At 26.9% G+C, this 14,314-nt stretch overlaps 1 protein-coding gene across 2 annotated transcripts in view; it reads left to right on the forward strand.

Moving 5' to 3' along the window:
- The window catches only part of LOC136989482 (limbic system-associated membrane protein-like), a 241,417-nt gene that overhangs the window by 212,465 nt on the left and 14,638 nt on the right, over positions 1-14,314 (forward strand). For both annotated transcript variants that reach the window (XR_010882921.1, XM_067287651.1), the window contains exons 2-3: positions 4,517-4,679; positions 13,236-13,381. Coding sequence is in view for 1 of the 2 variants with exons in the window: in XM_067287651.1 (XP_067143752.1) it covers positions 4,517-4,679; positions 13,236-13,381 (309 nt within the window). In the remaining variant the exon portion in view is untranslated. The remainder of the gene's footprint in view (positions 1-4,516; positions 4,680-13,235; positions 13,382-14,314) is intronic.

Genomic DNA, 14,314 nt, shown 5'->3' on the forward strand with positions numbered 1-14,314 from the left:
ATAAACAGAATTCCTAAAAATTATTTTACTATTGGTATATTTGGCATGACTTCTAGTTTTATCATATTCGCTGTTATTCCTGGTTTATCGTCATTTATGTAGTAATTTATCTTCAATCTTTACATGGCTCGAAAAATTCAAACAATCATTGCAAGCTAGATAAATGTCTAGTTTCGTGCTGATGATGTAAGAGTAAACACTATCAACAAAAGATGATGAAAATCAATATTTCTTACATATTTGAATGGTATCTTTGATAGAATAAAATTATCTTATTGTGCAGGAATTGTCCTATTATCCTCCATCAAAACTTTTGTATAAAGTATAAAAAATAATGTTTAATTTTATATTATATATATATATAAGAATAAAGTTTTTTATATTAGGTGAAGGTTTTAAATGCATTTTATAGCTTGAGATTCTCGAAGGTACTTTTTGTATTATTTTTTCAAATATATTTTATTTAATTAAATTAAACTTTAACAATAGGTAATTTGTACTCATTTGCTTAATTTTATTTTAAAAATTAACATAATTTGCTTAAATTCTATTAAAAAGATGTTTTTAAGATAAACTTTGCAGCTTTTTCTCAAAGCATGCGATGCTGACAGAGAAGCCAGCATTAAGGAACAGAACGCATGTTCTTTAAGTTTTTCCTTGATATCAACTTCTTTGCCAATATTTTTTGTCATAAGAAAGTGCTGAAAAAATACCTTTCCACACAATAAAATTCATTAAATATATTAAAGTAATATTTAGTAAATTATTTTATTAAATAAATTGTTCTATACGTAAACATAAAACCATTTATTATGATGTAATCGTCAAAAGAGGAAATTAAATAGGAAATAAAAATTTTCTTCATCATTATATAAATTCATTTAAAATTTTGTTTTTAACTAAAAGATAAAATATGTTTTCATGGATACTCCAAGAAAATTTATTACTTCTTTTACACTTTTAATATTTACACGTTTTAATATAACTTCTTCCACATTTTAATTTCGTCTCCTTCTTCTTCTTTGTAGTAGATAATTTAACTTCTCTCTTCTCAATTTTTCTTCTTATAAACGAGCTTCAGAAGTTTCTAAATCATATAAAACGTTTAAAGAACATTTGTCTCTCCGCATCCACTGATGTTGATGCTGTTCTTGCTGTTTTTCTCTGAATATATTCTTTACACCTGTCTATTAACGAAAGAAGTGAACTATCCATTAAAATAGCAACTTGATAAAGATATTACTAAAGATTTATATATATATTTATGCAGTCAACCGACCAATTTCCTAATGGAAAGACGAGTTTTTTTTACCGTTTATATTATTACTATTATTATTATTTTCTTTTGAAATTTATCGCTGTAACAGGATATCGTTAAGAGTAATCTGAAGGACACATTTAATTGAATGGGTCGTCATTAACGAGGTAGACTTCCATCCATCATTTTGACTTTCAATCCAACTTTTTTCCCCTTTTCCTCCTATGTTTAAGCATCGACACTTATCTCAGTTCAGAATCATTAATGTACTTGGCTAAAGTAAATGTCTTTTCCATATTTTCTCATTTATGTCTCTTGTCCTATTTATTTTTGTGATATCGCCTATTAACTTTGGTTTATTAATCGCTATCCAAGCGGTTTAGAATTTAAAAACCATAATTAAGTTATGTTTTGATGATAAAATATGAAAAAAAAACATACACTGCGTGAACTACAAAATGTCGAAGAATTATAAGGGGATTAAATGGTTTATAAAGTTAATAAAATAAGAAAAATACTATAAAAAGTTATAAATAATAAAGTTTAATACCTCATAGAATTTATATAACATAAAATTTAACAGTTATATCCTCATGATGCTCAGATTTTTCTAGGTGTATCTCGTATCCTAAATTTCCTAAAAAATTTTCTGTTTTATGTCTTAAATAAATCTAGTTTAAATGAAATTAATATTATGCGTAGTTAATGTATACTTTTTTACTAATTTTCCTTTTAAAACATGTGTACAATTTACTGAAATCATCGTTAAGAATGCGTTTTTTAAGACTAAAACCTTCTTAGCTTCTCCTCATAGCAGATAATGTTTACAGAGAAGCCAACATTAAGATCGGAATGAAAGTTCTCTGACAACTTTCTTCAGAGATTATGTTTCCATCATAATAAATGCTATATAAATTTTATAGAATTAAATATAAAATTTACAGTGATCTATAAAATTTGAAATAAAGTTAAAATCTGTAAAATTTTATAAAATAATCTACTGTAAAGCATAACGTCTCTAATTTATATGAATGAAAAATATATTTTTACCATCTTTAACATCAAATTTATTAAATTAAATGATTAATAAGTATTATCTAAAGATAAATAAATAAATATTTTATGTTTTTACGTAAGAAAATTATATATTTTCCATAATTTTTTAAAGTTTTAGCATATGACAGGTACCTAAACACATAAATAGCTGAATTTTTATATTTTTTAGAAGTTTTATGATAAAAAATAGAACTTTTAGATATCAAATTTACAATTTTATACATTTTTCTAATATTATAATATGTATATTTAAGCTTTATTTACAGCTAAACAATTAGCTATATTTATAGTTTTCCTTTATAGCACAGCACGTTGGCAGTGAAGCCGAGATTAAGGGCACAGAGCTTTCTTAGTGTGTAGTGTTTTTTTTTTGCAAATTTCTCTGCAAAGAAGTTATGTGTAATATATATTATACAGTAAATGCATACTCTAAGAATTGTATGATTATATATAACATTAATAATAGCGTTATTTATAAGAATAAATCAATAGATAAATGATTTTCATAAGGATGCTTTACTTACTGAATATAACAGATATTTTTTAGAATAATTTTAAATAAATTTTATCAGCTGCTACATTATATGTCATTGCTTATATAATTTAAAAATTTAATTTAATTTCTTTAAAATTCCTTTTAAAAATTGACTGTTACGAATACAGTTCCTGAAACTTCTCCGCATAGTATAATCATTAGCAGTGAAGCCTGATTTAAAGGCTGCAGTAAAAACTCATTCAGATAGCTTCACTGCAAATTATTTTGTAAAGAATTTATAAAAATTGTATTTTTTTAGTTATTATAAACATCTAATTAAAAGCTATAAAGCTAAATATTTAGAAAATTTCAATATTTTTTAATTAAAATTTCAATTTTTTTCATGAATTTTCTCAACTTTCACAACTGTTTCACGCATTAAGAAAAATTATCCTTAAATGTTTATAAAGTAATTTTTTATATATACATTTATATATTTTTACAATTTTTTATTATTATTAATGAAAGCACAAGCATGAAGCATAAATAATTTAATAAGTTAAGAAAATTAAACTTAATTAATCAAGTTTCTTTAATGAATCAACTTGGAAAGCGTTGTTTAATATATCTCTTTTTTTGTTTTGTTTGTTTTTTTCTTACAATTCTTTTAATGAAAATTAAGTTTTGTTTGTAGATGAAAGGTTTTATCAAAATTAAAATCTGCTTGTATTATATTTTTTATATAAATACTTTTTGTATAGATCCATTCTTACACTTTTTAATTATAGTTTTTTCTGATATAAGTAAATAAATTTTTTTAACTTTTTAACTTATATTTAAATAGTTTTTAATGTTTTGAAGTTATTTATTAGTTTTCTTTACGAAATTTTAAGTTTCATCTTAAGCTTCCTTTCGAGAACAAGATAAACTAAACATGAAAATCCTCCTTAATTTGCATCTTTGTGTTTACTTTACATTCATTTTTATGCCTATTTTTCATGTTAAATTTCTAAATATTTTATTATTTTCTTAAATATAAACATATTTCCACGCTATATATCTATATATATATTTCATAATCTACAATATTCTCTCTGTTGATTCCTCCTCTTCTTCATCTTTTCTTACAACATTGTTTAATATTCTGTATAAGATGCTCTTTCTTTAAAACAAAATTTCGTGTTTCTGCTCAGATGTATTTGCATGTTATCATACTCTTCTCGTTCTTCATGACATTTTAATATAAAGTTTTTAGTAAATTTACAAATTCGCGATGTTTTAAAGATAGAAAAGTACTGTAATGTCGTTCCATCTTCCATGTTGTATAGTTTCATTTTATTATGGATTTTCTTCCTTCTTTTATGAAATTCGATATAAAGAAAGATGTCAGAAAGCTCTTCCTCCTCCTGCAGCACATCAAAGACCGTAAATATTTAATATTTACAAGACTCTAAGACGGTAACAACTTAATTTATCAAGGATGTAATCGTTTCAGATGCTATAATCTTCCATCTCTCCACTCCAGTAGAAGATATGTCATATATATATAAGAAATAAAAAGTCCTTTTTTTAAATAAACTTATCTAAAAGAGTCAAACGATTCACACAAAAACACAATTCTTTAGAAAATCCCTTAAGAGACAATTCACTGACTAGAAGATAAGAAAAATCGATCAAGATCGATCAAACTTCATTGTTTCTTTTTTTCTTGTGTTTGTTTCTTGCAGGTGTCAGTAAGGCCCCCCTCTATCTAAGTCCTGAAGGAACAGAGCATGCTTTTTTTACCAACGAAAGCTTTTTTATCACCTGTTATGCTATCGAAGACAGCAGTGCAACCAGATTGACGTGGCAAGCACCATCTGGCAAAGACATTACAGTCAGTGAAGGAAGGTAAGCAAAAGTAATTTATGATCAAAAACAAACAAATATCTAAATAATGTCCAACATGTTTTTTCATCTGCTCTTTAAAATTCTGTAGTACATAATGGAAACACTTGTAAAGCCATCACTCTGAGGCGTGATGATGCTATGAATGGAAGAGTCTTATCACCAGAGAGGGTAGATCAAATCTAAAGTATAATAAATTTAGAAGAATGAATCAAATTTTTGATTTTATAATAAGAAAAATAGATTTAAAATACATAATTTTACCATTCTCTGTAAAGGAAAACGCCGGGTTTTCTCGTTCAAAGCTGTGTTTCCACCTAAAAATTTAGATTTTTTTGAATAAATTAAATTAGAAATTATATAATTTTTCCTCCTACTTACTTTTTCTTCATATTATTCGCTAAATAGTTGTAGTTTTAGTTTAAATTTTCGAATTTATCCAATCAAAAGTGGGATCAAAACAAAAATATTTACTAATAAATCGTAACTAAAGAATCGAATTTATGAATTTCCCGCTTCAAAACTGCTTTGTCTTATGAATTTGATTGTTTATCAGACTTAAAAATTTTAAAAAAATCTATAAAATTATTTGTTAAAATGGCTAAAAAAAATAGTCTAAATTCCTAGTTAGAAAGTTGTATTGTAATGACACTATCGATCAAATCTTTTGTACAGAGACACTTCGAAAATTATGAAGTACCTTATGAAAATATGAAATTCCTGATTAATAAACATGCCAATTTTCTAAAAATATCCTTAAATTTTATGTAAAATTAACAAAAGTTTCGAAATTTTAAGTTTATTTTCTTTAAAATGCTCAACTTTGGTGTATATTTTTGTTCGAAACTTGCGAACAGAAAGTAGGATTTATCTTGCAGAAAACAAACGTGTCCATTGAAAAGAAGCGTAGATGAATGGATAAAAGTACTAAAATAGAAGAAAGAGAAGCTACAAAAGAAAATGAACGACCAGTCGGATAAGATTGATAATCAGTCCAAGAAATTGAAAGTGAAAATAGATGACTTCAAAGAAGATTTCAGACTTGGTGCAAAGATAGGTTCTTCACAAGTTTAAGACTTTAATAGGATTTAAATTAACTTAGGACCATAGTATAAATGCTTAAATTGAAGAAATTTTACCATTTATAAGCATTAAATATGTTAAAATATTATAATTTCTACTCTTAACTTTCTTCCTCTTTGCGTAATTGAAGAGTGCCAATGGATAAACTGAAGGAAAAATGCGATTCAGAGGAGTTAAAATTTATATATAAGCAGTAATATATGAAGGTTATTTTATATCCTATGTAATTTAAAATGGATTTAGGACATTTATTGAGAGAATAATCTTCAATGAATCATCTACAGTTTGAGGTTCTCTTCATCACCCTCCATATCTTGCTTAAGTTTATCCATTTAATTGATGCAACTAATACATAATCTGCGAAAATACAATGTTTATTTTTACTTAAAATCTTCATTTTTCTGTAAAATTTAGCAAAATTTTGCCTATATTTGCAGATGTAGATGCTTAAAATGTGCCAAAAGTTTAATAAAACTAATAAAAAGGTACATAATATTCTGCGAAATCAACGAAAACTTCGATAAAGTCTGGCATCATTAAACTTTTAGGATTCCTGGTGAAAGTTTGGCTTAGATAACAAGATAGATCGAAAGTTTCTCCTGTTAGATTCAAAATGTACTTTTTCCTATTAATTCTGAGACAAAACTGTAGATATTTTTTATGTAAATGAGGGAAATTTCCTCATAAATGTCTCTAATATCAATAAACTTAAGAGGAATAATTATCTTTCATGAGCCTTCCTAGTGTAAAGATTCATTCATACGAAGTAATATAAACAATGCAAGAACCGAGTTAAAATATAGTAAGAAGTTAAAAATTTTAAATGTTAAATAAATATTATTTAGAAATAAAAATAAATATTCCTTTAAAGCATATAAATTTTTAATTTTTATTATTAAACGATGAGGAGTTTAGTTAAGTTATTAAATAGCATCTTAACCTCTTCAGGAGTAAGGTCTAAGAGAACAAATTTGTATATTGCTGACGAGTTTTTATTGTGAAAAAATGCTTTTATAATAAAAAATAATAAGAATTTTAATAAATTTCGTAAAATTTATTTTAAAAATACAGCATAAACTGAATTTTAAGTGATAATGATAAATTTCAAATAGAACCGAAGAGTATACAAAATTGTATCTGTTCTAACTTTAAAATTATTTATTTAAACTTTAAAATAAAGTAAATTTAAACTTAATTTTCTTCTAAATTTTACATCAATTTTAAATAAGTTTAAACCTATAAATGGCGACAAACATGCAACCTTTACCGTTAAGCTCTTGAACGAAAACGCATCTTTACTACTAAGAAAAAGTAGCGAATTTTAAACAGATTATTAATTAATTTTATTTTAATATTAATTTTTATAAATTTTATATCAAATTTTATTTTAAACTTAAGTTTATTTTAAAAAAATTTCCTTAAATTTATAAGAAATTTATCATTAAATTAATTACATTTTCATAGGGAAGCGTTAGAAAGTAGTGGGAATTTTGGTAAAAAATGGGCCATTTTATAAATTTATTAAAAAGTAAAATTAAATTTTATATAAATTTATAAAGAATAATCTTTAAAGAACTACAAAATTCATTAAAATTATAATTATTTATTATAGAAATTTAAATTTTTTTAAAATAAAGTACAGCACTTAATTGCTACATGTTATGAGGGGGAGCATCCTTCTCCGCATCTAGGATGGCAAGTTTACATTCATTAATTAAATTACATGAAAAAATTTTTTTAATTTTGTTATTCGTAATCGGTTAAGTCGTGGGTTCGAACCCATACATTAAAATTAGTTCATGAGTGGTGTGTTCGAATCCTTGGATTAAAATTTGTTGTGGATTCCATTATTTCAGTTAGTAGTCGACTTGAATTTAATCATCACAAGTTCGAACCATTTAATTAAATTTAATAAACCTGAATTTATCATAATAATTTTAATTTTGATATATAAATTTCAAAGTACAGATGAAGTCATGGCTTCAAACCGTGGAGAATTCGTTCCAGTAATATACGAAAAAGTATTAATTGAAAGATTCGAACTCATAATTGGAATAAAATAAAAGTTCGAAACAATTACGTCACAATCAAGTTTAGGTCGTGGGTTCGGATTTCGCCACTAAAATTACGATTAAAAAGTACTTTTAGTTAGAGATCTGTTATCAACAGTATTTTAAACTGACGGATTTAAAGTCACGGGTTCGAATCGTGGAAGGGGTTGAATCTAAGACTAAATTCATTCATTTATCGTGGGTTCAATTATCGATATTAAAATCATAGGTTCAAACCCTTCCATGGTTTATACCTATTAGAGGATTGAAGGATTTAAGTCGTAGGTTTAATCCTTTCCATGATTCGAACCTGTGACTTTAAATCCTTCAATTTAAACTTTTTTTGTGTATGGTTAGTAAGCAATCTTTAATTAAAAGTATTTTTTAATCGTAATTTTAATGCCGGGATTCGAACCCACGACCTAAATTTGAGTAAGAAGTCATATATTTAAACCTTTTTTATTCTAATTATGGGTTTGATTTCTTCGTACATAATTAAAACGAATTCTTTCACTAAAAATACAACCTTTTAGCCACAATTTAAGTGACAGGATTCCAACCTACGACTCTAAAATACAAACATCAGGAAGAAAATATCGATTTATTTGTATAATAAGACATCTTTCCGCATCAATTTCTTCAAACCTCTGAACAACAGCCAGTGACGAAACATAATAAAATGTCCGTTGTTTGGAGGCTGCCTTTCCGGATGTCATTCCGCGCGCATTTTTGCTCAAAAAGTGAAAAGTTTTCATAAAAGTAGCCTATGTATAGAGATGTCTATCGTCGGAGGTTGGAGTTACCGTTCATATATGCTTCATACTAACACCAGAAATGTGAACGACCCACCGAAAACCATCAAGAATTCAATTAAAATTGCAGAAAACACCTCTCGTTTATGATATCTCTTGTTTATTCTCAATAGTTCCCTCACCTTCAGAAAGAGGAAACTTGTCAAAGAAGGGGAAAAAATGGCATTAATTAAATTTGCTATCAAAGTTAATCCAATTGCCTGAAGATTTGTTTAATTATATAATTTGGGGGAAATTTTCATTGTAATTTTTTTCTTTTATTGTAATCAAGAAAACGTTAATTTAATTACCTTTTCCTTCAGCTTATGAAATTCTAAAGGTGATGAGAGGAATTTTTCTCATTGTGAATTTAATTTGGGAATAAAATGTGACTTAATTATGAAGAAAATTAATCAAAGTCATAAATACTAATCATGGTAACCCTGTTGATTACTAATCTTCAGTGATGCACCCCCTCGACAACAATTGCTTTTGAATTTTTAATATTGTTTGCTGTATTGTTCGACGAGAAATTAATATTTTATGACGTTTAAATTACGTTTTAAAAGGTTAAAGTAGTTTTTACTGTAATTTAAATATTTACTAAATCTATGTAAAGGCAGACATTTTTTTTTCTTTTGAAAGTGGTTGACGTGATTCGTGTAATTTTCATGTAAAAATTCGTTTTGTTAATTTAAATAATTAAATTTGGTTTTCATTAATTGTTCTTGGTTTTATTTCGCTTTGTATGTGGTCCCCCATTTGCTGTAAACATTACTGAATATTAGTCGTGGGTTCGCGCAGAGGGAGGTGAATTTTTCTGTATGAAACTTGCCCTTGTGTGTTAGGCACGTAAAGGAAACCTGAGAGAGGAGAGTTCGTGAGGTTGGCGAAGAGTTGAACCAGCTGCAACTAAATCAATGTGTATGATTTGTATACGTTAATATGTTGTACGAAATTTCGATCCAATTTAATTACATTTTATAAAATTGCAACATGTTTTATGCTATTTTATGAAAATTCAAGCTATTTTACTAGTAAATAATCGAATGCTTTGTATTGAATGCATAATGGATCTTATAACTTATCACCCCATCTTCTCATTGCGTGGCTTGCCTGAGTGCTATAAAAATGAAAAAGTGGCACAGAATGGAGGTTTAAATATCAAATTTTAAATTCATTCAGCCAACATTTAAGAAATTGCCAAATATTTACAACTCTTGCTTCTTTCCAATTATCGCAGCCTCGAAAAAAGTGACGTGTAATTTAATTTATATATTAAGTTTATTAATATCCTGAACACTTTGTGCAAGATATTAATAAATTTTCTCGTTTCACATTAATTTAATATTCAACCAGTAGCTTATAATTGTCATTATGACACATCATTATTAATCTTCATTACTCGTTGGAATCCTGGCTTCCAGATGAGCACAGTGAATGTGTTATACGAGGTGAAAATCATTCTTTAAATTCTTTAAAATATTAAAATTAAGTAGATAAATTGGCTAATTGCTGAAATTATTATTATATTCTCGACAAATTGACTAAACTTTTTAAATTAATTATCAATATTTGTATGTTCAAAACAACGCTTTGGATGATGTTTTCAACAAAAATGTATTTTGAAAATAAATCAAAATTTTGATAAGAATGACAAGTTTAATTTTCTTAATACTGCTTTTAAGAATTGTCAGGAGGAAATTCGAGAAGAATCAAGAGTTTTCTAGAGAAACTTCAAGAAGAATCAACGTTCTTTGGAGAACGTTTAAGAGAATTGAGAAAATCAAGGTTATTAAAATAGAATTATGATAGTGAAAGATGACTTATCAAAATTCATTATTTTTTCATAGAATATAGAACCAGAACTATAAGCAAAATCATTCACATATTAAAACTTGAATTTATCTTTAATATAATCAATTAGAGAAAAGTCATCACTAAAAGAGAGTGTAGAAGATTGTAACCTACGTAACTTATTCCAAAAATATTATATTAAAGAAATTTCTAGAGATTTCTTAGAACGGTTCGAACAGTTACTCTGGAATTTGTTCTAAAACTGCATTTAATATTTAAATAATCTTCATTGCATATGATTCGTATAAAAGCCTTGAAATATTGTTAATTGAGAATAGTTGAAATAATTTTTATTAAGAGACTTTCATTTTCTGAAAGGAGAAAGTATATAAATTTCAATTTTTACCATGGACTATACATCCATAAAAATATAAATAACAATAGTTAATTCAAATAATGATTTACTAATTAATTAACGAAATATTGAATTGTGAATGATAGTAAATAGAACAAAATTTATTTGTAGTTAGCATCAGCGTGATAAAAGTTGTGAGGTGATAACACAATCTTCTAGTAATCATTCTCTAATCATCACTAATGTAAATAAACCTGACGTGATTCTAGAGAGATGCTACATTACTGAGAGATGATACTGCTGAGAGGCGATGCTGCTGAGAGATGATACTTTCGTTTTGTTAGAGATGAGACTACTGTGGAGATATTACTGAAAAGTGACACTGCTGAGAGGTGATACTACCCTTCTACACAGCATTCTCTACTCATCACTATTGTAGATGAATCTGAAGTGCTACTACAACCTTTCGAGAGGAGATACTACAATTTTTTGAGAGGTGACACTATCATTCTCTAATCATTACTGTTGTAAACCGTTATTAATGATTAAACAGAGATTATTAATTACCTAAGTATGACCAATTAATCAAGTTAGATGCGAAATATTCACACACAAATCATGAAAATTGCATATTGCCTCACCTACAATCCACGATCATTGATACTTCAACTTCACTGATGAACTATAATTACTGACCAAAACTTCTTACGGTTTTAAATATCAAAGTACAATTAATTAATTAATCTATTTCTTGAATTTCTTACAATTACAGTTCTAATTTTTTAAATAAATTCTCATTACTAAAAATGAAAAAGCAATAAGTAAGTTATGGATATCAATTACAGTTGTTGAACTTGCTTCATAATTAATTTGATAAACTGAAAATATCACAAGATAATTATAATTAGAAAATAAAACGGCTATTTTCTACATCATTAAGAACAGTAATTTAATTGTTAATACACACAAAAATTACAATTTCTTGTGAATTTCTTCTTTTTCCTGTTTGCATCTTCAAGAATCTTTATCTTACTGATACGGATTTCAATAACACTACTTAATTAAATCTTTGATTTTGTATCGCTGTACTAAATATATTTAATGTTTATTAATTTCTTGTGTTAATTAACTCATATGAACCCAATTAATTTGGAAATTTATTTTCATTTCTTATCATTTCTGCCATTCAGTTAACTCTTATGAATGATGCTCAAAATTAATGTAAACATAGAGACTGTACTCGATTATTATTGATAAAATGGTGGAAATTCTTGTCGTTTCGTTAACTAATTACAATTTACTTGCCTTTTTCTTGGTTATTCTAGAAGAATTACAAAATTTCATCGATTAGCTTTGATGTTGTTGCACTGTAAATGTAGTCATCTCTTAATAGAAATTAACAGCTAACAGTACATTAATTTCTTCTTTCTACTATTACATTATCGATTCATGGCGATAACTTCGGGATTTTACTTCAGAAGTGTTAATTTTTCCAACTCTTAAATGAATATTTTGGAACTTCCTTTTTAATTCTAGAATTATTCGAAAATATTTAATTCCGGTATTGATTGGTTCAAAGATGTTAATTCTGGCCTCAAAAATTAAATCAAGAACGTAAATTCTAGTTTATTCAAGAATTTCAGTTATAATTAAAGAATGACAGTATTTTTCCGCCGTGTGGGCATTAATAGGGCCTCATAATCATACCCATAGTTAGTTCGGCCAGGCTTACAATGAGGAGGGAATGTATTTGGGAAGGGCCTGACATATCCGGGATACACCACCAAGTGCCGGATAGCCCACTAGGCACGTGAGGCATATGCCTTGGGTTTTAAAATTATGTGGGGTCCAAAGGTGGAAAAAAGAAAGCAATTTTACCAGTGCAATTCCAATATATATTATGAAAATAAATGAGCAAATTAATAATAATCCAAAATTATGTGCAGGGATCCGCTCTTCTGGTCCTAGGGGACCTAGAAGGTCTTAATCCCCATTACAGATCACCCATGAAGATTTTCTGGGGAGTTGCTCGCACGGATTTAAAACCAAGTCCCCTAAGAGTAGTAAGCTGATGCTTTAATCGCCTCGTTCATCCGGCTGTCTGAACGGCAATCCTAGTTTAAATAATTTATTTAAGAATTCAAATTTTAGTTCAGACAGTTCGTTCAAAATATTAGCATCCGATTGGTCTAATTTTTTTAGGAAATTTGTTGTTCTAGAGTGCTATTTGTTGAAATGTTATTTACAAAATTAATATTCTGGAAGTCTATCTTCATTTAAAAATACTAGAGCTAAACGTATACAATTCTAGAAGTGCCTGTTAATTATAAAATTCTAGATAAAAATTTTGTCTACAATTCTAGTGAAAACATAGCTAAATTTACACAGCAAAAAATATATGCTGATCATAATATCGATATTCACAATTTAGAATTTCTAGAATTTTTATTTATAATTATAGATAAATATTTGATAATTCTAGAGTATACGTAGCACCAGTGGCTCACAATTCACACGGTTTAGAATTAGTAGTGGAAGAAGTAAGGAGAAAAGATGCAGGAAGGTACACATGTTCGGCGATCGTGGACGGACAGGAAGTAACAACACACTTTAACTTACAAGTATATCGTAAGTAATTACTTTTTATTTTTATAAAATAACAATTAAATAATAATATATATAATAAAATTAAAGAATATATATATATATATATTCTTTAATTTTATAAATAAATTTATCAATTCCACTTCCTTTTTTCTAATTGAAGAAAGAAAAATGGAAATCTGTAATATTCTTAATTTGAGTTAAATTATCTATAAAAGCTCTTGGTAAAAATACGTGTATCGTTAGTCAGAAGTCTTTAGTTTGAAAAAACAATAATAAATTTTAAAAAAATAGAACATGAAAAACCATTGCCTCTAGTGATAAATTAATCAGTAGATGGACCATGTCAGTTAATGGAATCAAATCTATTTTTCTAATATCTTACGAAAGAAATCACGATTTAATTAATTTTCCAAAATATTATCGTTATTTTTTCTTCTTCTTCTTCTAGTTTATCTTTTTTTTACTTTGTTTTTAATGTATTCAATAGCTTTATATCGATCATGTCTTTGCTTTAACCGAAAAAAGAATTATTCCCAGTTATCGTGACGTCGCACTTAAAATTCTATTTACTTCATGCGATTTTAAAACATCTAGAAACTTTCTTAAGTCAACAAGTTTGGGGTTTACTGGGGAACACGAATTTCTAGAAAAATATAGTTTATCTTGTACACTTTTCCTCTCTTTCTTTCGTTGGAATTAGCATTGGATTCTTAATAAGTTTTCGTAAACGATTATGTAATTTAATTAATGTACGTTTAAAGTTTTTAGATTGTTGAAATTGATCCTTAATTTGTATTTTTCTAGAATGTCACTTAAAAATTCAAGAACCTTGTTGTTAATTTCCTTTTTTCTTGTAAATTTCTACAATGGTTTCAAGGTCATTCGAAGATTCACGAATATCATTGTTTATTGTAGAAATTTACAAGGAAAACAATTAACAATCATATTCTCCAA

The sequence above is a fragment of the Centruroides vittatus genome, unplaced genomic scaffold (genome assembly GCF_030686945.1).
Source record: "Centruroides vittatus isolate TY-2023 unplaced genomic scaffold, ASM3068694v2 scaffold_576, whole genome shotgun sequence".
Classification (NCBI taxonomy): Eukaryota; Metazoa; Arthropoda; class Arachnida; order Scorpiones; family Buthidae; genus Centruroides; species Centruroides vittatus.